This window comes from Monodelphis domestica, chromosome 2 (assembly GCF_027887165.1).
Source record: "Monodelphis domestica isolate mMonDom1 chromosome 2, mMonDom1.pri, whole genome shotgun sequence".
In the NCBI taxonomy this organism is placed as follows: Eukaryota; Metazoa; Chordata; class Mammalia; order Didelphimorphia; family Didelphidae; genus Monodelphis; species Monodelphis domestica.
Window position 1 is genome coordinate 202,581,044 of NC_077228.1, and position 23,649 is coordinate 202,604,692.

At 45.5% G+C, this 23,649-nt stretch overlaps 2 protein-coding genes across 4 annotated transcripts in view; both read left to right on the plus strand.

The window, feature by feature from the left end:
- Positions 1 to 7,737, plus strand: part of ITGA3 (integrin subunit alpha 3) — a 44,166-nt gene extending 36,429 nt beyond the window's left edge. The window contains exons 20-26 of one of the 2 annotated variants that reach the window (XM_056816892.1): positions 151 to 327; positions 612 to 734; positions 2,110 to 2,223; positions 2,759 to 2,857; positions 4,085 to 4,210; positions 4,635 to 4,780; positions 5,975 to 6,112. In XM_056816892.1, coding sequence (XP_056672870.1) covers positions 151 to 327; positions 612 to 734; positions 2,110 to 2,223; positions 2,759 to 2,857; positions 4,085 to 4,210; positions 4,635 to 4,745 — 750 coding nt within the window. In that variant the 3' untranslated portion in view covers positions 4,746 to 4,780; positions 5,975 to 6,112. Of the gene's footprint in view, positions 1 to 150; positions 328 to 611; positions 735 to 2,109; positions 2,224 to 2,758; positions 2,858 to 4,084; positions 4,211 to 4,634; positions 4,781 to 5,974 lie in introns of both variants that reach the window. The other variant, XM_056816891.1, reaches the window with a different exon arrangement.
- Positions 7,738 to 13,232: 5,495 nt separating this feature from the next.
- Positions 13,233 to 23,649, plus strand: part of PDK2 (pyruvate dehydrogenase kinase 2) — a 31,601-nt gene continuing 21,184 nt past the window's right edge. Inside the window, exons 1-2 of one of the 2 annotated variants that reach the window (XM_007482398.3) lie at positions 13,233 to 13,691; positions 16,694 to 16,835. In XM_007482398.3, coding sequence (XP_007482460.2) covers positions 13,574 to 13,691; positions 16,694 to 16,835 — 260 coding nt within the window. In that variant the 5' untranslated portion in view covers positions 13,233 to 13,573. Of the gene's footprint in view, positions 13,692 to 15,201; positions 15,229 to 16,693; positions 16,836 to 23,649 lie in introns of those variants that run through there. The other variant, XM_056816896.1, reaches the window with a different exon arrangement.

The window sequence follows — 23,649 nt, forward strand, 5'->3', positions numbered from 1 at the left end:
AGGAAAGGCTGGCAGGGGGAATATGTTGACCCAAGGATGAAAGGACCAGTGGGGAGTAGTAATGTCAGATCTGACATTAAAGGAGAGGGAGTGATTCTGGAGTGGTAGCCTTGGTACTGACATCCCTGTTGGGGTCTTCTTTGTTCACAGATAGGCCCAATGGATGAAGGATTGGCAGCTTTAGGAACTCTGTTCCTGGGTCTGGAATGGCCCTATGAAGTCACTAATGGCAAGTGGCTTCTATACCCCACTGAGATCATCATCCAAGGAAATGGAACCTGGCATTGTCAGCCACCTGGGGACCTTATCAACCCCCTCAACCTTACTGTAAGCAAATCCCTCCCCTCACCACCCCCCACCTACCTCATCTGGGATCCAGATACCATCTCTACCTATTACATAGGGTCAGCCCTGCCTGAAAAGATGAGGCATGAGCTTTGCCTGTTCAGACTTTCCCTCTTCCTTTTCTTCAGGCCAGACTAGCTCTCCTTTCTCTCCTTTCTTCTCCTTTATCCTCCTCTCCCCATCTATATGGTCTCCTTTTCTTCTTCCTTTTTTTTGTCTTCCTTCATTCTTTCCTTTCTTTCTAATTCTACTATTTTCTCCACCAGATTTCTAAGGATGAATCTCCTTCCCAGAGACGACGGCGAAGGGAGCTAGATCCTGGAGAGCCGCAAGCTCCTCCTCCCATCACCCTGGCTACTGCCAAGAAGGCAAAGTCAGAGACTCTGCTGGTGAGGGCTTGAAGAAAGGGGCTGATGCTTGATGGAATGATGCCAGCCTAGCTGGACTGAAGAGGGACTCCTCTTCCAATCCCAAAATTATTATGGTGGCTGGACAGATTCATTCAGAGTATCATAGGACTTAGAGCAGAAAAGACCCTCAGAAATCATTTAGTACATCTCATTTTAAAGCAAAGGAAATGGGAAAACAAGGGGCCCCAGTGGATTGAGAGCCATGCCTGGAGTCAGGAGCATGAGGGTTAAAATTCAGACACTTCTAGGTGTGTGACTCTGGGCAAATCACTTAGCCTCCATTCCCCATTGCCTAGTGTTCATTGTTCTTCTGCCTTGGAACCAGTACACAGTAGTGATTCTAAGATAGAAGGTAAGAGTTATACACAAAAATAATAAAGAGAAAGAAAGTTATGTTCAAGTCAAATCAAGTCAGCAAATATTGATTATGTACCTATTATATGCTAAATTCTAGGGATACAAAAAAAAGACAAAAAACCTTACATTCCCTAATGGGGGAGATGACATAAATAACTATGTACCAACAAGAGATAAATGGAATAAATTGAATATAATCAAAAGAGGAAAGGTAGCAGCATTAAGAGGGATAAAGGCCTCTTGAAAATGATGGGATTTAGTTGAGATTGGAAGGAAGTTAGGGAAGCCAGTGGGAAGAGATGAGGAAGAAGAGAACTAGAGGCATGGAGGACAGCCAGTAAAAATGCCTAGAGTCAGGAGATGGAAGAGTATTATGGAGGCCAGTATTGTGGGGCTCCTAGGTAAGGTAACACAGTAGATTGAAAGCCAGGCCTGGAGCCTGGAGAGGCTAGGTTCAAATCTGGCCTCAGACATTTCCTAGCTGGATGACCTTGGGCAAGTCATTTTACCCCATTTGCCTAGCCCTTACCACTCTTTTGCTTTAAGACTGATAGTAAGTATGCTAGTATTGATTCTAGGGCAAAAGGTATTGGGTTTTTTTAATGAGTTAGAAAGAGCAGGGTTGGTCCGAAGGAGTCAGAGAAAGCTTTGAGGAATGGAGCATGCAGAGCAGGATTGGAAAAGAAGGGAAGTTGGAATGGGTACATCTGATGTAGTCAATCAGTCTATTCAAGACTCTCCTCTCTTTCTGTGCCCCTCCATCCACAAGGAGAACATAAGCTCTTTGAGTATGTCAACTTTCGTTTTCATCTTGTCCCAAGTACCTAACTCAGTATTTGGCACACAGTAGGTCCATAAATGGATGGGGGGAGGGGTATGGAGACCTGTTTGTTTGGCTAAATCAGTAGGTAGAATAAGGACCAGGAGGGGAATGGCTATGAAAGCAGGACCGAGCTCTCTGGAGAAGACTCCCTTATTCATTCTTTGCTCAATCCAGACATGTACCAACAATCAAGCTCACTGTGTGTGGCTGGAGTGCCCAATTCCTGATGTCTCGGTGCCTTCAACTATGACGGTGCATGGCCGAGTATGGAATAGCACCTTCATTGAGGTTAGTGACCATCGCAGGAGGGGCCAAGCTCACCAGTGCTCCCCCGTCTCTGCTCAGACATTTGGGGGAGATAAACAGGAAAGAATGAAATGGTTTGGCCAGGTGGGTCACAATAGGGTCAGGCATCCTGGCCCAGCCATTGTAGAATTCTGACATCTTCATTTGGCTTCCTTTTGGTGGATCTCGTGGGACTGTGTGTAATGGCGTAGCAAGTGTAGAGGAACTTTAGTTCACACGTTTCTGTGAAATTTTGTCCACGTGTGAGAGATGTCATTGATGTTCCGGGATTCAGTCAGTGTGTGGGGAAAACTGGCTCGAGAAACATTTTGGGGACCAGAAGGGAACTTGTTGGTCAGCCTGTATACACAGGCGATGGACCTGAGCATACAAGATCCGCCTCTCCTGAATCTACCCTTGTGTCTGACCCTTTGTTGGTGCTGTCTGGGTAGAAGGGTTCTGTTTCCAGTTGGGTTGGGAGGGGGTCCTGGGGAACACCGGCTGGCTCTCTTACTTTCCCCTACACCCTCCATTGCAGGATTACAGTGATTTTGACAGGGTCAGGGTGGATGGCAAGGCTACGCTCTTCCTCCGAACCAACATTCCAACCATCAATATGGAGAACAAGACGACATGGGTGAGTCACAAACTGGAACAAAAGGGTGTGCTTACTTTCACTTATGGTCTACTCCTTCCCAGAAGGCTTTATTTATACAGGACTTTCCCAAGTTTTTCCATTTCCATCATCATGACAATCAAAGATATTTCCTTCCTGATCTCTGCCTGTTGAGGAATTGGGGGGAGAATGATGCTGTCTGCCCCCAGACCACATCATTCTCCCCCCTTCCCCCATCCCCAAATCCTTACCTTCTGTATTAGTGTAAATTCTAAGACAGAAAATTAGCAAGGTCTAGGCAATCAGGGCTAAGTGACTTGCCCAGGGTCACATAGCTTGGAAGTACCTGAGGTCAGATTTGATCCCACATCCTCCCAACTCCAGGCCTGGCATTCTATCCACTGTGCTACCTAGCTGTCCTGGATGGCATCATGTGTATATTTTTTAAACCCATACCTGTGTATTAAACCAATACTGTATATTGCTTCCAAGCCAGAAGAGCAGTAAGGGTGAGGCAATGAGGATTAGGTGATTTGCTGAGGGTCACACAGCTAGGAAGTGTCTGGGGCCAGATTTGAACCCCAGACTTCTCATCTCTACAACTGGCTCTCAATCCACTGAGCCACCGAGCTGCCCCCAGCATCCTTCTTAATTTACAGATGAAGAAATTGAGGCACAGAGACATTAAAGGGTCTGGCATCAGGTTAGGTAGTAGTGGTTAGGACTAGAACCCAGTATTTTCACTCCCAGTCTAAGATTCATTTTTGTAAACATTATTTTATTTGTTTATTTTTAGAATATTTTTCCATGGTTATATGATTCATGTTCTCTCCCTCCCCTCCTTCCTCCCTCTCTGTTCCACTAAAGATCCTTTTTCCTTACATCCTACTCAAAATAATTGAGACAAGACAGCAAGAAGTATCTTTAACAGCAAGTCAGACCCTGGAACTTTCTCATTTGTGTGTGCGCATGCAAGGGGCAGGAATTGGGGGTGTGAGAAGGAAGGGAGAGGAGGGTCTTTGTGTGTGGAAGAGATTCTCCTTCAGGGTGGGATCCTGGGGATGGGCATGATGACCTTTGGAGGGCAAGCAGGACTTTTTTCTCGGCCTTCTGGCGCTCCCTGCTGGGCGGCAGTCAAACTGCAGGGCCCCACAGCTGAGGCTGGGAAGAAAGGAAGCGAGAAAGGTAAGGAGGCCTGCTCAGTGACCCTTCTCTTGTCCTCTGCCCATGCCCGCTGACCCACACCAGTTTTCTGTGGACATCGACTCCGAGCTGACAGAGGAGCTTCCGGCTGAAATTGAGTTGTGGCTGATCCTGGTGTCTGTGGGAGCCGGGCTCTTACTGCTGGGGCTTATCATCCTCTTACTATGGAAGGTAGGCTCCACACTCCACATCCATCCTGACTCCCTGCTCATCTCCATCCCCTGAGGTCCCTTCCCCCTTCTCTCTCCCTCTCCTGCCCCCTTCTGCCCCGTCTCCCCACTTCTCTCTAGTCCCCTGGCTAGATATTCCCCACATAGCTTCAATCAGTCAAGCTGAAAGCTTTTGCCATAGGAGTATAGCTCAGAGTTGGAGAAGAGAACCTGAAGGAGTCCACAGATTCTAGGCCCTGTGACCCCCATAGGTCTAAGTGATGGGATCCAAGGTCCTGATTTCCCCAGCCCATCTTGGCCCTAGGAATGGGACCTTAGTGTCCCATCCACCCAACTGGTGGTCTTTGTGACTCCCCTCACCCACTCAGGTGGGAACACACCCAGGCCCACCCCCACTTTTGACTCTTCATCGCCCTCCCCCACAGTGTGGCTTCTTCAAACGAGCTAGCACTCGGGCCCTGTATGAAGCCAAAGGGCAAAAGGCGGAGATGAAGAGCCAGCCTTCTGAGACGGAGAGGCTGACAGATGACTACTGAGGGGAGACCCATCCCTTCCCACACACACACCCCGGGTAAATCCTTCCATTTAAAACTAACAAAATGAAAATCCAAAGAACCCTCTTCCTCTCAGATTCCTACAGTCTTTGTGGGTCTGAGTCTATCCTATCTTCTCTTCCTCTAATTCCCTCTTTATATCCCCAACTCTTCCAAGGTGCCTTCAGATTTCTCCTCTTCACCTTGGCTCTAAATACCCACTCTGGGAAGAGAAAGAACTTTGATGGCTTAATGGAGGACTATAAAAAACTCAAATCAAGGATTCCTTTCCCCTATTCTGTATACCCATTCCATTCCCCCTGCCCCTAAAAGGAGCTGGCTTGCTTTTCTCCAAGTTTCATAGCTTGTTCTCCAAACCAGAGAAGTGAGATTAAGGGATATCTCTTGGGTATGAAAGGCCACAGGAGTTTGAGCTTGTTTTGACTCCATTCCACCCAGGATAGAATCTCTTTATCTTTCAGAACTGAAGGAGAGATTGGGAAACAGAGTAGGTCCTTCCCCAACGATCTTGAGTTCTGAAGCAAATTTCTAGGGCCATCTTGGTCCCTTCCCCTGGTCCCAAAGCCAAGTGGGATCCCTGAAGGAGGCAGAGAACTATTGGATACATTCTGTGCTGGATGATCCTATACTTTTTAAAGAGCCTCCCTGGGGCTTTTTCTCCATCGATTGCTCTGCTTAGAATTGCTAGGATCTCTTTCCTGACCCACCCTTCCTTTCTCCCAGCAACATTTCCTATTCAAGAACCTCAGTTTCTGTCCCTCCATCTCTACTTTCCTTCTGTTCCATTCTGCCTATTTCTTTCGATTTCTCCTCCTTATAGGGACTTTTTCTTTATCCAGCAGGTCTCCTGCTAAGGGAGGGAAGGGATGGGGTTGGTGTAGGTAAGCAATTTTGGGTTGTGGTGAGAGAGGTTCTGATTTTTGAGAGACCCTGACTTGGTGAAGAGAGTAGAGAGAATTGTCTGGAAACAGCCCTGGGAAAAGCTGGTACCAAAGAGTATTTTCTTTGGGGAAAGGGAAGTAGAGAGAAGGTGGAATTTCTCCTAGAAAACCAAGTAAGGGGGGGGGGGTTAGGACACATTCTTCTTGGAGGGTCTGTAGCCTACTAGCTAGAAACAGCTGGATAACTGGGTACTAACATTCCTCATCTTCTCTCTTCCCTTCTTGGGGATTCTCTACTTTTTTTTCATTCTCTCCTGACAACCTGTATAGTGTGACTTCTTCAAACGGACCCATTATTACCGGATCATGCCAAAGTACCATGCTGTGCGGATACGGGAGGAGGAGAGGTACCCACCCCCAGGGGGCACACTGCCCCACAAGAAGCACTGGGTCACCAACTGGCAGGATCGGGACCGATACTACTGATATTTTCCTAAACTTCCATCTGTGCCTATCTTCATTACTCCTCCCCTAAATCCAACCCTTTTCCATTCTATTTATCATAAGTTATGCCTCCTGCTGCCTGCAGGGAACACCACTTGGTCCTTGGCACCTTTGGGTCCAGGATTCATTTTCCCCATTTCCACCCCTACTATGGCCAGGGAAGTGCCTTCCCCTCCCTTCCTAAAAAGAATCCCTCTCGATCTCTTCCTCCTTCTCCCCATCTCCTTGAACCTTCTCCCTCTCTCTTGTCTGTCTCTTTGTCTTCCCCTCTCTCCACATGCTGACTACCCATTCCTCCCCTTCACTAGACTCCATTTTCTGGCTTTGATGTGAGGAGTGACTGTGGATATTTGCTATGGTCATATCCGTTCTACTCCTTGTCCCTGCATACATGTGAACCCATGTTCAAGGGATTTACTTGCATACATGTGATGATCATGCATGGAATGTCCAGTCCTCACTGGTGCCAAAACCCAGATGTCCCTCTCCATTCTCTTCCTATCTTCTCCAAAACCTTGCTTTAACCCCCTTATCCTGAGGGGTCAGGAAGAATCAAGCCCCCCAAGGCTTATGTGGGGAGAATCACTCTTGACATTCACACTGGACCTACTTTGAGCCATAGCCACTGGATTGACTCTTCTTGTGGGGCAATGATGACTGCTCAGATTGGGCCAGAGAAAGCCCCTCTCTAAGACCACTGGCCATTCACAGACAACAAAAGAGACACAATTGCCCCCCTGCTTCCCAAGCTGGAGGAAGAAGTTGACAGGTCCTTGAACAAAAGGACTTCCTTCATGATCCTTCTCAAAGGCTTCCTCCATTCTCCCTCTTGGCCACAGGCTGAACCTGCAGAAAATGTAGCATTCAACAGAGAGATCAGATTGCTGCCTGACCAATGGTCCCTATCAGGGATGGCTTTGATGTGATTGGATAGGAGAGATATGGAAGAAAGAAGGGGGATCGTCAAGATGGGCTAGGCATGAGATGGGAATGGCCATCACTTCTCTACCCACCCTCTCTGTCTGACTAAGGGTGGGAAAGGGGGGGAATGGTAATGACCATCCTGGATCCCAGCAGGGCTAACGGGGGAAGGAGGTGAGCTGAAAGAAAAAGACGACTGAATGAATGTAGAGTAGGGCCTGGGGCTTTGGAAACAAGCCCTTGCCCTCCCCCTGCTGAACCTCTCCTGTTACCACTACTCTCCATGACAGCTGCTTCTCCACTCTTCCCTTGCACTCCCTCTAACCCCTCATCATAAGGAAGTGGTCTGAGATCAACAGGGAGAGTGTGGTTCCTGGAGATCAAAGTCTTGATCAGTACTCCTCAGAGTGCTTAGCACTGGGGCTAAGACTTGAAATAGCTTCCTTCTCTACCCAAGGGAGGTCAATAGAACCTTGAGGTTAACAGACCTTTCTTGAATCTGGCCCCTTGGATGCTAGGATCAAAAGCTACTGTTTGTTCTCCTACCCTGGGCCCGCTATCCCCCCTTCCATGGTACTGTAGCAGGGGAGCCCCCTCCCCGCCCTTGTGCCTTCATTGTATATAGGCTTCTGGTGGCAACCAATAAACTGCTCCTGATTTGTAAGATACAGTATCTCCACTACTGTCCTACTTCTGTCAAGTACCATTCATGACCTGGGGATGGAATCTTGCTTGGAGCCTTGGGGCCATCCTAGGTTTCCCCCTTCTGATGGGGGATAATCCTGTCTCTGCACTCTGGGAGCTTCTAGGTTGATGAGGGAGACCCCTTCCTACCCTCAGGAAGCTCAAAGGGGACCAGTCAATGGAAATCAAGCAATATTGATTAGTCACCTACTATATTCTGAGAATACAAAGACGAAAATGACCTGCCCTCAAGGAGCTTACATTCTTTTTGGGGAAATGGCATATACCTATTCATACAAAATACTTAACAGGGCAGATTTGAGGGGTAGGAAGACACCAGTAGATGGGAGGGTCAGGAAAAGTTTCATGTAGAACATTGTGCAGGAGCAGCATTTTGGCTGAAATGAGGGATTCTAAGAAGCAGTGGCTAGGCAGGAGTGATTTCCAGTCATAGGAGACAGCCAGTGCAAAGGAAAGGAGATGGGGTAAGAAATAGAAAGAAGCCTAGTTTTGTAGGACCAAAAACTATGGCATGGGAAATAATGTATAATAATGTTGGAAAAGTAGATTAAGGTTGGATTATGAAGGGCTTTAAAAACTAAGTGAAGGAATTTATATTTGTTCCCAAAAGCAATAGGGGGCCAGTGGAGTTTATTGAATAGAGAAATGACGTAGTCAGATCTGGATTTTAGGAAAATCACTGTGTTGACCCTGTGGGGATAGATTGGAGAATGGAGAGACTCGAATCAGGGAGGCCAATTAGCAAGCTATTTTAATAATCCAGGCTAGGCATAATAACTAACATGGTGGCTATATGAGCAGAGAAAGGGGAGCAGATGCAAGAAATTTTGTAGAAGTAGAAACAAGATTTGGCAAATGATTAGTTAAGTGGAGTGAGAGGTAATGAGGAGTCAAGTATGATTCTGAGCTGTGAACTTGAGAGGATGGTGATGACCTCTACAGAAACAGGGAAGTTCAGAAAAGGGTGGGTTTGGGTGGGGATAATTTGAGTTTGAAAGACCTATGGGAAATCCAATTGGAAATATCCAATTGACATTTGGAGATGCACAACTGGAGCTCTACCAAACTCCTTAAAAAGCTATTTATACTTATTGCCTCCAATTCCTCTCCCTTTATTCACTTCTTAGCTCTTTGCAATCTAGCTATTGACTTCATTATTTCAACTCTCTCCAAAGTTACCAATGATGTCTTGAATGTCAAATTGGATGGTCTTTTCTCAATCTTTATTCTTGACTCTTTTTTCATCCCCAGAACTTACTGCAGTGCCTGGCACATAGTGGGAGCTTAATACACATTGATTAATTGACTTCTCTGCAGTTTTTTTATACCACTGACCACCTACCCCCACCTACTGGATAGTCTTCCCTCTCTGGAAGTGTTTCCCAGGGTTCTATCCTGAGTTTTCTTCTTTCTCTGCATTCTCTCACTTGGTGATCTCATCAGCTCCCATTGGTTAATTATCAACTCTGTGGATGATTTATGAGTCTTTATATCCATGCCTAGGGAAAAGGAACAGATAATAGATAATGGTCATGAGAGTGTCTAGGGAATGGAAAAAGTGAAGCCACGTTAGGGAAGATTTCCTGCAAGACAGGAGTGTTAAGCATTTTTGGCATAGGCTGAGTGATTGGCCTTTGTTGGGAGACATCTGAGCATTATAGCATCATAAATTAGAAGTGGAAAGGAACAGAGAAGTTAACTAATCCAAATAATAGACAGGCAAGGTGATGGTGATAGAGATAATCTGACCTACTTTCCAATTCCAATCCCATATTCCTTTTTGGCTTTTCCTGTTGACACCCCCATTCAGCTTGGTGAGTGAAGAAGGATGAAGACAGAATCATAGAATCTTGGAGCCAAACAGGGTCTTGAATGTTAGCTAGCCCAACCCACATTTGAACAGGAAAAACTCTTCTATAACATACCTAACAAATGACCATCTAGCCTCTACTTCAAGATTTTGGACTTACTACTTGCTGATTCAGTCCATTCCATTAAAAAAAAATAACTCCATTATATAGCATCAGCTCAAGGAGCTATTTGCCAATTTTTACTCACATTTGTGGGTTAATTCCTCAATGAGTGACTGCTATGTTGAGTTCTAGGGGGAGTCCTATGAGACTGTAACACCACAGCCCAAAAGCCCCTATCAGTGTGCTTCTAATTAACAACCAGCTAGTAGACACAAGAATGGCATTTACTAAGACTGCATAATCAGAACAGTAATTATATAGAATTTTCTCTACAAACCTGAAACATATTCTCCCACTAATATTTTAGTCATGGGAATGGGCACATAGAGAATTCAATAGTAGTATACATATGTAGGAAACATTAGTGGCCAAGTCAACCCACAATTCCTGGTATTACAGAGTCTAGAAGGCCTTTCTTTGTAGAACCCTCATATAGCAACCCTTGAGCTCAGTGTCTCTGCTGGGTGGGTTACTCAGCTGGGCTCCCAGGGTCTGTTCCTCTCTATACCTTGATTCTTGATTGCCAGAACCAGCTCTCTCAAGTCCATAATCGTTGCTGCCAGCTTTAAGGAACAGATGAAGCTGCCTCTTCCCTTGGTTATGTATTGCCTTTCTGTGTCTGGAGTATACCTCTGTCCTGAGCCTCATACTGCTGACTGGGAGGTCTCCCTCACTTGCATAGTTAAAGGAGAGAAGAATAGAGAGAATTCTTCTAACTCTTGTAGGAAGCTCTCCACAACCAGCTTCCCTGGAAGTCTCAAATGACTATATTTTACAGAACATACTTATGCTAGTCCATCAGTCAGTCAGCCCTTTGAATACTTGAAAAAAGCCAAGTTGCTCCCCCTCAGTTTTCTATTCTCCAAACAAAAAGTCCTAGTTCCTTTAATGAATCCCTGTATGATAAATCTCTTTTTCCTTAGGTTCCTTAGTTCGTTTACTATTCTGGTGCAAAAATTTCTTTGGGCCAGCAATAGTTTGTCAATGTATTTCTCTCATTCCAAAGATTTGGGTCCAGGACAATAAATATCCAGGTGTGATCTTTTGGGGACAGAGAACAATGGGACTATTGCCTTCTTTATTCTATATTCTTAATGAGGTGCTTATGGAAGAGGGATTGCCAGGGGAGGCCCCTGATCAATTTCAAGGTATGTGAGTCTTTGGAATATCCAAGGGGTGTTGCCTCATGGAAAGTGTGGGCATGTCTATTGATGTCTTGTTGAGATAAGACTGGGGAAGTGCCTATCAGATACTCCATAGGTTGGACACCTTGTAAGCTCATCAAGGTGATTGGGACTCTTGTCAAAATGACAGGTGGGTGTATGGATGTTAATTGGTTGCTATAAGGATTCTAGGCAGGAGCTCTGCCCACAGGGAAACTGTTCAGGGAACTCCACTGATCAAACTCCATTACTTGAAAGGTATGGATGATTTGAGTCTCATTCAAAGTCTCTGCTAGTACAGGGAGAAACTCTTCCATGCTTTAAATCCTGTATGATTCATGGGATCATTGGTTTAAAGCTGGAATGACCTGAGGGGCCTGGGAGCCAAACCCCTTCCTTTTACAGATGAGGAAAGAGAGATTGACAGAGGTTAAGTAACTTGCCCAGAAACACATAGTGAATGACAAAGGAATGATTTGGATCTAGGTCTTTTCAGATCCAATGCCCCACTATCCCCTACTATTACACACACACACACACACACACACACACACACACACACACACACACACACACACCTCATACCCTCCATAAATCTTCCAAAGGAGATCCACGTAGCTGTAGCAGGTTTCTTACTATACCTCAGGATGTAATACTTCATGAATTCAACCTAAAATTCCATTAGCTTTTTTGGCTATTGCTTTATCCTGCTGACTCATCTTCATCCAGGCCTTTTTCTTGTGGACTGTTCTCTAGCCAGGTTTACCAATCCTGAACTCATTCACTGGTTTTTTTTTTTTAAACTCCTGTAGGACTTTACATTTATCCAGCTTGATTTTCATATTATTCTGTTTCAACTTCTGTCTAGCTTATTGAAATATTTTGGGTGCTGATTCTCTTTTTTTAAACCTTGTTTTCTTTCTTAGAATGAATTCTAAGGCAGGAGAGTAGTAAGAGCTAAGCAAATGAGGTTAAATGACTTGCCCAGGGTCACACAGCTAGGAAATTCCGAGCTCAGATTTGAAGCCAGGTCCTCCTGACTCCAGGCCCCATGCTTTATCCACTGTGCTACCTAGGTGCCCCTGGATCTGATTCTCTTGTCCAATATATCTCTCTCAGTTTAGTGCTGTCCAAACATTTGATGAACTTGTTTTGGGGAAGGAAGGGTTCATATTTGGAAGAGTTAATTTTAAATGAAGCCAGAGGTTCCATTGTAGCTTTTTTTCACAGAGTTCAAATCCCCTTTCTGAGGAAATGGGCTCAGAAAAGTTAAGGAACAATCACAGGAGTAATCAACTACAGAACTGGTATTTTAACACATATCTTGGTGGTTTGCTGGGCTCTGGTGCTCTGCTAGTTCTCAAGGGTTCAAGGGGGTCCCTTGCTCTGAAAGTTAACTGAAAGAAGTCTCTATTGAGCTCAGGCTCTGCTGGAGGAGCTTATAGTCCAACGGGGGAAAGATGACTCATAAAAGGGATACATTGTATATATATCATTCCCCTGCTTTTAGGAGGGCCAAGTCTGTGGATAATTTCACAAGAAGAAACGTCCACGCTTCCCTTTATTTCTTGGGCGGTGGGACGGTCACATTACTGGGCACCATGCCAACCCCTGGATCCCACCTGTGTGATGCTACCTGTGACCACGAGGGGGCACCTAATTGCCTTTTCCTTGAAAGAGTCAGGGTGACCCTGAGGAGTGACGCTGGGAGTGGGAAGAAGAAACCTACACGTAGCTGAGACACGTGTGTGCGTGTGTATATGTGTAAGAGGCGAAGGGAGAGGAGCGCGTAGGCGTGCGTGCATATTATGTAAGGGGGTAAGGATTCCCTTCACCACCCCCAAAAGCAAAAGCCAAAAGTGGAGGGGGATTGGATCTCTACGCGCTCAGAGGCGGTATTGGGTTTTAAGGCCCACCCAGAGTGAGCTTCTTTTAACCAGAAAATAAGGTGTTTACATAACATTTTCATTTTCCCGAATAACCAAGGGAGCCAAAGAAACCCGAATTAATCAGTTACTGTCACTTGCAGGCCTCTTTCCTAGCAAATGCTCGGCTGAGTCACTCTCAGCCAGAAAAACCTCTCTCAGGCCTGGAGGCATGAATGCGGGGCGGGAGAGGGGTCTCCCACATTCAGCCCGGGGAATCCGGGAGGGGGTGTGTGTAGGGGCGTCCGGGGAGCGCAGGAGTTTCAGTCGCATTGCCGAAGACCCAAGTTAACCTCAGTTCCCAGCTCTGGAAAGGTTGAACTTGAACTTTGGGGAGGGCTCAGGCCAATGGGTTGGGCTGCGGGGAGGGAGGAGTTAACAGCTCCAGCCTCAGGGGCGGGATCGCCGAGGGAGCTCGGTCACAACATCCGACGGATCCCTTCCAGAAAGGGTTAAGAGGGCGGGCGCCCCGGGAAGCCACGTGCCGAAGCACGTCTTTATTGGTCCCGCCAGAGTTGTTTGTGTGCGATGATTGGAGAGGGCCGGAACGGGAGAAGGTGACTGGCTGAGGGAACATAGGTCGCTAAAGCTGTGTTGGAGGGGGAGGGGAAGAAGGAGCTGGCTAGGTGGCTGGCCCGGGATCGGGAGCGGGAGCCAGAGCAGAGCAGAGCTGGGCCCCGAAACGGGGCCGCCGCCAACGCTGCCACCGCTGACATAGTCGTCACTGCCACCGCCGTCATGCGTTGGGTTCGGGCGCTGCTAAAGAACGCGTCCCTGGCCGGGGCGCCCAAGTACATCGAGCACTTCAGCAAGTTTTCGCCGTCCCCACTGTCCATGAAGCAGTTTCTGGACTTTGGTGCGTAGAGGGGCGGGGAGGGGGCACAGGGGCTGCAAGCTGGGCAGAGGCCATGGAGAGACAGGCGAGGGCTACCAGCTGGCATGGATTAATGAGAGTCAAGGGGATTCCAGGCTGGTAAGGGTTAATGGGAGACTCAAATAGGACTCCAGAATGGAAAGGGTTAATAAAAAGTCAAAGGGATGCTTCTGCCTGGAAAGGGTCAATAGAGAATAAGAGGGCTCCCAACTGGAAAGGATCAGTGAATAGTTAAGGGCTCCAGTCTGGGAAAGGTTAATGGGGAGCTAGAGCTCCAGGCCTAGAAGGGCTCCAGGTTGGCAAGGGTTAATGGAGAACCAATGGGACTCCAGGCTAGGAAGGGTCAATGGGAAGAAAGGGAGACAGACACACAGAGACAGAGAGAAGACTGTGAAAGGTTAAAGAAGAGATGATCAGTTGAGTTGGGCTCTGGTCTGGGAGGAGTTAATAGAAAGGCTGGACAGAGAAAGGGCTCAGGACTTGAATCTGAGAAGGGTAAATTGGGAAGCAGCCAGGGAAATAGGGTTCCAAATAGAAAGGTTTAAGGAGGAGACTGGAAGAGAAAAGGGACCAGAGGAGGAAGGGTTATTGGTGAAGAGCCCCAGATTAGGGGTAATTTATGGGGAAATTTAGAGAAAGTAAAAGCAAGTTTTCATAAGAGTTAAATGAGGGTTCTGTTAATAAAGAACTAAGAAGAAAAGAGGTAAAGAAAAGGAGACTAGGACTTGGGAAGAGTTGGAGGTGAGGGGTGATGGTTGCAGGCCAGATTGATGGAGGAAGGGTTTTTAAACTGTAAAGGAATTTTTCAGGGAGAATGAAGTGGGAGGGAGGGGTAAGCTAGGCAGAGATGAGTTGGAGAAAGGGTGGGGGGGGGTAGATCCAGGTATTAAAGGATTATTTGTTAGGTAAGGGTGTCCCCACATATGGTATCCAAGGTTAGGGTGGAATAGGAAACAAGGAGGAAGAAATAAGAGGAAAGATGGGGAAAAGGAATCTGGCATAACAGGTAGATAGAGCTGGGGAGGGGTGGCGGCCAGCCATGGGGAGAGTCAACAACAAGGCTTCTGATATGGAAGTGGGATGCCTAGGTCCTGTGCAGACCATGACAGGAACATTATAAGGATTGGAAATAAGGAGAGAAAACACTGCTGGCCGATAAGACCCGTCATGGGAATGGGGGGGGGGGGGGATAGGTGAAGGGAGGTCTCTTAATAGCAAGTAGGAAAAAGGTATTAGGGGCTAAGTGGGGTAATGAATTGCATAGCCCACTCCCCTACCTCCATAGCTCTCAAAGGCTGCCCAGCTAAACAAGGACATTTGAAGATCAAAGCTGCTCCGGGCTCCCAAGCTGTTTTTGTGAGGCAATGGACTATAACTAAGGACAGAAACACACTTAGCTTCTGTGGGTGGGTGGTTGGGTGGGTGGGTGAGAATTGGGTAGAGGAGGGAAAAGGAAACCACCTCTAGGTCTCCTACCCATCTTGTAGACCAGGATCACCTTGTACCAGTCTCCATGATGGTAGGTGGACCATTAGAAACTGTACTAGCTGGGTTCATGAAATGGGTATTGTGTGTGCCTGGGTCTCTCCCTTGGACACTTCTTTGGTGACAGCTTGGGGGTGGGGAGGGAGGTCTCCTAGATCCCTGTAGGGTTGAAGAGATGATGCCTGGCTCAGATTATAGTCTTCATCATTGCAAAGGGGAGGGGAAGGGATGGGGAAAGAGGAGGAAGAGGGCCGAGGACAGGATTTGGCAAGAATCAGGAACTAGAGTGACTATGACAGCTAACCACCTGCTCTTAGCTCTTGATTCTTTTTTGCCACTCCTTATTTTTTCCTGGTTTGGGTTTTGAGCTACCTCCAGAATTCCCTTTGCCTGCCCCTCATCAGTTCATTCCCCACCAGAGCTCCCTAAGCTTAAGGGATGAGCTGGGGACAGAGAGGACAAGGATGGGACCCCATTTCCCTCTCAGGCGTTAGGGCAGGTAGTCACTATGCATCTGACCTCTGTGGGGAAGACAGCTAAAGACAAAAGTGACAAACTTTAGCTCTACTCCCACAGAAATACAAGCGCAAGATAAGCCAGATAGTGTCATAGTAAAGCAGAAAAAGCCCTCACTGGCTTAGCAGTCAGAAGATCTAGATCCAAACCTCACCTCTGAAACCTAAACCTGTGTGAAACTGTACAAATCACTTAACACCCTTGGGTCTCAGTTTCCTCATCTGTAACATGACGGAGGTTGATTTAGAAGGTCTCTGAGGGCCTGTCCAGCACCAAATTTACAATCCCGTTTCCCTCCTCCAATTTTTCCTTGCTCCATCTCAGTTTCTCTTGTTCAAGAAAGCCAATATTCTACCTCAGAGACTTGCTGAAGCTTGAGATTCACAGGCTTTCTCTTTTTGGAACAAAGCCCTGGTATTGGGACCTGTTGCATTTCCCTATTTCATTCCCTGCTTTCCAAATTACTAGCTTCTGGGGGGTGGTGGGGGTGGAAGGAGAACCTTGTTTATTGAGGCCTGGGGAGTAGAGGTAACTATGGAGTTGCTGTAGGGTAGGGATAGATGGGTGGAGGTCAGGGAGGACAGGCAGGAACACCACCAGATTGGGAGGCAGGAAACCAAGATTCTAATCTAGACTTTGCCACTAGCAGTGGGAATTGAGGGAAGCCTATTCTGTTCTGGATTTTCTCCATAAAATAAGGGGGTTGAGCTCTAAGGATCCTTCCATCTCTGACTATCAGTGTAGCCAAACAATTTATTAAGCATCTCCTATGTGCCAGATGCTGTGATACAGACAAGCAAGGAAAAGTCCCTGCCCTCAAGGAGCTAGCATTCTATCCTGGTGCCTATGGGACTCCAGGCAGAACGAATATGAGCTCATTTCAGGATGAGGCACCCTGTCTGAGCTGATCAGTCCTGTCTCTTAGAGAAGGCAGACCTGGAGCTCCGATTCCTCATGACAATTCCTCTCCTTCCTCCCATCAGGTTCTAGCAATGCCTGTGAAAAAACTTCCTTCACCTTCCTGAGGCAGGAGCTACCCGTGCGTTTGGCCAATATAATGAAGGAGATCAATTTGCTTCCAGACCGGGTGCTAGGAACTCCCTCTGTGCAGCTGGTTCAGAGTTGGTAAGAACCAGCTCCCTTCCAGTCCTTCCCCTCAAAAAAACTCTCTCTCCCTCTCTCTCTCTCTCTCTCTCTCTCTCTCTCTCTCTCTCTCTCTCTCTCTCTCTCTCTCTCTCTCTCTCTCTCTCTCTCTCTCTCTCTCTCTCTCTCTCTCTCTCTCTCTCTCTCCCCCCCTCTCTCTCCCTCTCTCTCTCTCCCTCTCTCTCTCTCCCTCTCTCTCTATTCCTCTCTCTCTCTCTCCCCCTGACTCCTTTCTCTCTCTGACTATCTCTCTCCCCCTTCTCTCTCTCTCTCTCTCTCTCTCTCTCTCTCTCTCTCTCTCTCTCTCTCTCTTTCTCTCTCTCTCTCTCTCTCTTTCTCTCTCTTCCTTCCTTCTTCCCTTATCTTCTGCACTAATGAGATCCAAGTTCATTTTGTTTCTTTAAACCTTTATCTTCCATCTTAGAATCAGTAATATGAATTTATTAATTCCAAGGCAGAAGGGCCATTAAGGACTAGGCAATAGGGGTTAAGTGACTTGCCCAGGGTCATATAGCTAGGAAGTGTCTGAGGCCATGTTTGAACCCAGGACTCCCCCATCCCTGACTCTAGGTCTGGCTCTCTAACCATGGATCCACCTAGCTGCTCCAAGGTCTTTTAGCAGCTCTGAGAGGAATGGGGCTCTAAGAGAATAAAATACCTATTACGTAGATCATACAGGCAAACAAGACCATTCCAGGTGGGGCAGTGGATAGAGTGCTAGGCCTGAAGTCAAAAAGATCTGAGTTCAAATTTGGTCTCAGATGCTTATCTGTGTGACCCTGGGTATGTCAGTTCATTCTCTATGCCTCGGTTTCCTCATCTATAAAATGAGCTAGAGAAACCGTTCCAGTATTGTTGCCAAGAAAACCCCACATGGGGTCAACAGGAGCTCACAACCGTGGTGACTCAACAACAACAAAACCCTCTTTGATGTGAAAACCCAGGCTCCAAAGGAGAAATAATCTCTTTCACAACCATTCACCCAGTCAGGCTGGTATCGGTACCAACTGGCCAGCCTTAGAGGACTCGAGTGCTCAGACAGATTTGATGAAAAATCAACAAGGCTAACTTATTAACAGGACATTCTAATCTAAACCATGAGTCAAAAGACCTGGCATCTAGGCCAGCTGCTGTCAGCCTGGGAGAAAGAACTCTGGACGGAAAGTCATGGGTCTGGTATTGCTAACTTACCACTTGCATGACCTTTTAAAAGTCACTTCCTTGTCCCCTGCCTCGGTTTCCCCATCTGTAAAAACAAGTAGATTGATACTAAATGCCCTTCTAGTGCTAGAACTTCAATCCTCTAAATCAACTGTGTGATGTTGGACAAGGGGATTCAACTCCCCGGGCTGTGATTTCCTCATTTTTAAATGAGGTGGATAGACTGAATGGACTTTCCATTTCTGACATTCTGAGGTTCTGGCTGTAATTTCTGGTTCTGCCCATCAGTAACTGATGCCAATTTTCTGTTTGTTCTCTCATTCAGTTTCTTTTTTTTTTCCAAGATGAATTAGCTATCATTTTCAGTGCAAAGATTCTCTTTTAGGGGAGTCCCTCCAGTAATCCTTCTTTTTGCTTATTAGCAAATCAAAGTATAAGACAAAGGAGGATAGTGAAAAGAAGCCTGGATTTAGGAACCCAAGTACTCAGATTCAGATCTGCACCCTGCTCCCAAAGTGACTTTAGTCAAATCTTTTCCTCTCTTCACCTGCCAAGTGATATCCATAAACCTTTTAATTTTATTTATATATAATTATATATTTACATAATTTTATATATTTAGATTTGTTTAGATTTAGATATATTTCTATAAATTTAATTATATAATTTATAATTAATATATTATTTATTAATTTTTAAGCCCTTATCTTCTGTCTTAGAATCAATACTAGATATCTATTCTGAAGCCAAAGAGCAGTTAGGGCCAGGCAGTTAGGGTTAAGTGACTTACTTAGGGTCACACATCTAAGAAGTTTCTGAGGCCAAATTTGAACTCACCTAACTACCCCTACAAACTTCCATTAAGCTTTTAACTTAAGTGTGCTAAATGCTGCACAGATATTATCCGGTTTTATCAATATAACAACCATAGAAGGTAGGTGCTGTTATGATCCCTATTTTACAGATGAGCCAATTGAGATAGGCCAGAGGTTAAGTGACTTGCCTAAGGTCTCACAGCTAGTAAGGGTCTGAGGGCAGATTTGAGCTCAAGTCTTCCTGACCTCAAATCCAGCCTATTTGCTTTCAACTTCTATATCTAAGTCCCATGATCAATCCATGACCTAAAATTATTTGACCAGATAACACTTTTGCCCTGGAAATACATTAATTGAATACATGAATGTTGATAGTATTAGGAATTGGTTCCTAAAGGGAGGGAAGAAGACAAAATAAGAGGCAAAAATAAAGGGAATTAAGTCCATCTTAACTTCAGAATAAGTTTGATCAATGCCTTTTGTTTTTATATCACAGTCATTTTCAGGTGTTATATTTCCCTCACTCCCCACCCACACATCCCTATCCAAACAGTAAAGTAAACTGAGCCCACACCTATCTGCCAACGATCACTTCCCTACTATGGAAAGGAGAAACTTGCTTTCTCAGCTCCTCTCAGAGACCAAGATTAGACATTACTTGAATATTCCTAAGTCTTATTTATGCCCCAAATGGACCCATAGAAAAAGTAATTTTGTGCATACATAATTTCCTATTTAAAATATTTTTTGAACTGGAGCTGTTTTGATTTGGATCTGTTCAGTCTTTCCCCGCTGGTTTGGGGAACTTAAGGTGTAGAAATGCTCTTCACCATTCTGTAACTTATAGTCTATCAGAGTTAACTGAAGCACCAGGAGCTCACAGCCAGGATGTGTCCAAGGCAGGAGCTGAACCCAGATCATTCAGGGCTGACTGTCCATCTACTATATCATATTTTTGTAGTTAATTATTTTCAGTCGTGCCTAACTCTTCATGACCCTGTCTGGGATTTTCTCAGCAGAGATATTAGAGTAATCTGCCCATCTTTTCCTTCTCTAGCTTATTTTACAGATGAGGAAACTGAGGCCAACAAGGTAAAGTGACTTGCCCAGAGTCACCCAGCTAGTAAGTTTCTGAGGCCAGATTTGAACTCAGGTCTTGCTGACTCCATACCTGGGACTCTATCCACCTTACCACCCAGCTGCCCACTTTTGCTCTCATTTAATATCCTACAGGGAAAAATAGTGGCTCCTGTGCACATTTTCTCACAGAACTCCTACCCAACGTGGAGCAAGACCCAGACTTGGGAAAAACTGACTTAAATGAACAAGGAATTAATCTAGACAATTAGAAATGCATATTATTCATTGTTTTGTTTTGTTTTTTTCCTGCTGCTAGTCCTTCGTGAAGGGGACTGACCAAGATGAGTGAGGTGCCCAGGAGGTACTGGGCAGAGAGCAGAATATCAGAAAGGAGCCAGAATTACCATATGCCAGATTTAGGGCAGGTCCAGAAAGGATTTTCTGAGTGTTAGGAATATGTGCCAGGCGAATTGTCTCTGCAGGGACCTTTAAGAACTATAGGCTTGAGGGGGCAGCTGGGTAGCTCAGTGGATTGAGAGCCAGGCCTAGAGATGGGAGGTCCTGGGTTCAAATCTGGCCTCAGACACTTCCCAGCTGTGTGACCCTGGGCAAGTCACTTGACCCCCATTGCCTAGCCCTTACCACACTTCTGCCTTGGAGCCAATACACAGTATTGACTCCAAGACAGAAGGTAAGGGTTAAAAAAAAAAAAAAGAACTATAGGCTTGAGATCAAAGGGGCAAGGGCATGATGGGCTGACCTGGGGATAATGAGCTTGGCTTTTTTTTTTTTTTGCTTACTAGGGATAGAGCTTGGTTACCCAAAACAGCTTCTCCTCTATGCCTTTACTTCACCTAATAGGGAAAAAGTTGGTAGGATGTCAGATCTTGCCTTCTAGATCTCACAGCTCAGAATTTGGTGTCGTTTACCTCTCCGGGAAATGTAGGGAATAAAATGCTCAGGAGTGTTATAGAGAGTTAGAAAGAAGGGAGGAGATGATACCATCTGTTCCTCCCCATTCTCCTCCTCCCCCTTCTGTCCAACTGACTGATCATGCCTTATCTCCTGCTGACTCCTTGGCTCCAGAACAAGACCTGCTCTGACTGACCTCCCTGCCCTCCCTACCTCCTCCCTGGACATCGTGTTCTGGAGAGAGTGAAGAAGAGCTCAGCTGAATATAACTCCTGCTACCCTTAAGCTATGTGGATATTACAGTAACTGAAAATTGTTATGTGCTTATTATTGGTGGCTAGGGGATTTGATTTGGCTCAGGTTACCAGCATCCCAGTGAGATATATATATATATCCAGGAGCACTGAACTTGTCCATAGATTGGATTTATGTACTGTCCTAGGTACTCACTAGCTGTGTTACCTTGGATAAATCACTTAACTTTTAAATCTTCTTTCCTTCCTACAGTGTAAAATAGGGATAAGAATGTACTCATTTGCTGCCTCCTTCTCCCAGGGAGCCTTTGGTGTGCTTGAGAAAAATGAACTAGTGTTATTTCTTTGCTTGTTTCATCCCCAAATCTTGTCATGGTGTAGTGAGGGCACTGACTTCTAAAAGGTGTATCAGTGGAGAACAACAATTGACAAATTGGAAAGGTTCTGTGTGTGAACTTCCTTCCTTCCTTCCTTCCTTCCTTCCTTCCTTCCTTCCTTCCTTCCTTCCTTCCTTCCTTCCTTCCTTCCTTCCTCCCCCTTTTTCTTTCTTTCTTCCTTTCCTTCCTTTTCTCTCTTTCTCCTTCCTTTCTTTCCTCTCTCTTCTTCCTTCCCTCCTTTCTTTTTTTTATAAAACCCTTTTCTTCCATCTTAGAATTGATACTAAGTATCAGTTCTAAGGCTGAAGAGTGGTATGGGCTAAGTAATAATAGTTCAATGACTTGTGCAGGGTACACAGATAGGAAGTGTCTGAGGCCAGATATGAACCCAAGGCCTCCCATTTCCAGGCTTGACTGTCTATCCACTGAGTGTATGGGCTTTTCTACAGATTCTGTCTGTCTGTCTTTCAAAGATCACCCCAACAAAGTATGAGGAAGCCCATCATTTTCCCCAACACTCCTATGAGGGGTAACAAGATAACCATCTCCAGAACCATGGAGGAGGGTCTATAGAAGAAGAGACCCACATCACAGGAGGGAAAGAATGAAAGCTGTAACAGGCAGAATTAGGGTTAGAAAGAAGGAAGGACTTCTTGACAGGAAGGGCTGACAGAAAGATTGTGGCATCTCCCCAGAAAGTTCTTTAATGAAATGTGTAAGCTCCACTTCCGGCTCAGATGATTTAGTTGGGAGTTGTCTAAGTAGAGGTCAGGAACAGATAAGTCAGCCTTGTAAGGTACCCGTCAGCCAAAGAATCTGTTAAGTCAGGGGCTAAAACTTCTAAGTTTTAGTGCTGAAAGAGTAAGTAAATAAAGTGCTAAAGATATGTATGGTCACATTTACAGCATTGGTACCTAATTCTCAGGATCATTCTTAGCCAGAACTAATCATTATGGCTGCTAACATAAAGATAGGGATGGAGGAGGGAGATGGAGTGGAGAGGGGAGAGAGAGAGACAGTGACAGGGAGGGAGAGAGGGGGGAGGAGAGAGAGAGGGGGGGGGAGGGAGAGAGAGAGGGAGAGAGAGAGAGAGAGAGAGGGAGAGAGAGAGAGGAGGGAGAGAGAGAGAGAGAGAGAGAGAGAGAGAGAGAGAGAGAGAGAGAGAGAGAGAGAGAGAGAGAGAGAGAGAGAGAAAGAATGCTTTAAGGTGTACAAAGCAAATTCTATGCATTTTCTATGCTCAGTGTATAGAATATGACATTGACACTATGGATAAAGCAGGGAATCGGTTTAATTTGTATAACACAGTGGCTCAAGCTTAAGGAATGTTGAGGCTGGAATGAGAATCACACAGCCCCTACGAGCCCAGTAGTAATCATATGACCCAGCTCCTGTGTGTCTGTGTGTGTATATATGTGTGTATCTATCTACAGATACAGATCTACAAAATCTGCAACATAGAGAGCTGTGGTCAGGGAAAGGGGATGGATGGACTCAGAGGGTGAGATGTGGTTGGTTGCTTATTATGGTCCTGTTCTGCCCTCCCCACCCCCCTCCCTCCCTCTCTCCCTGGATATATGTCTGTGTATGTAGATATGGCTATATAATGTATATAATATACAGATTATATATAATATATGTGAAACACATAAATATTTACTCATATTCAAACTATGATCACTTTTTCTTTCCCTTTCTGCACCATCTCCACATGCTCACGTATATATACATACAGTAAAGCAATGAGGCAAAATGGATGTGAATATAAATATATTTGAGAGGGATTAAAGTACACATAGTATTCATGTGTGTATAGAGAGTTTTATTTCTAAATATACAAAATATGTATTATATATTTTTCAGTTAGTACATGTTAAGTGCCTACTATGTGCCAAGCACCTTGCTAAGTGCTGAGAATATAAATATGAGAAAGAAAATTTGCATGTATGTGTGTGTGTCTCTCTCTCTATATATACATATATATAGTGATAGAAAGATATGTGTGTGTGTGTGTGTATGGATGGATATATATTGGGTGGAGGTGCTGCAGTAGATAGAATGCAGGCTTGAATCTAATCCTGAATTCAAATCCAGCCTCTGACACTTAACTAGCTGGGTGACCCTGAGCAAGTCACTTAACCCTGTTGGCCTCAGTTTTCTCATTTGTAAAATGAACTGGAGAAGGAAATGGCAAATG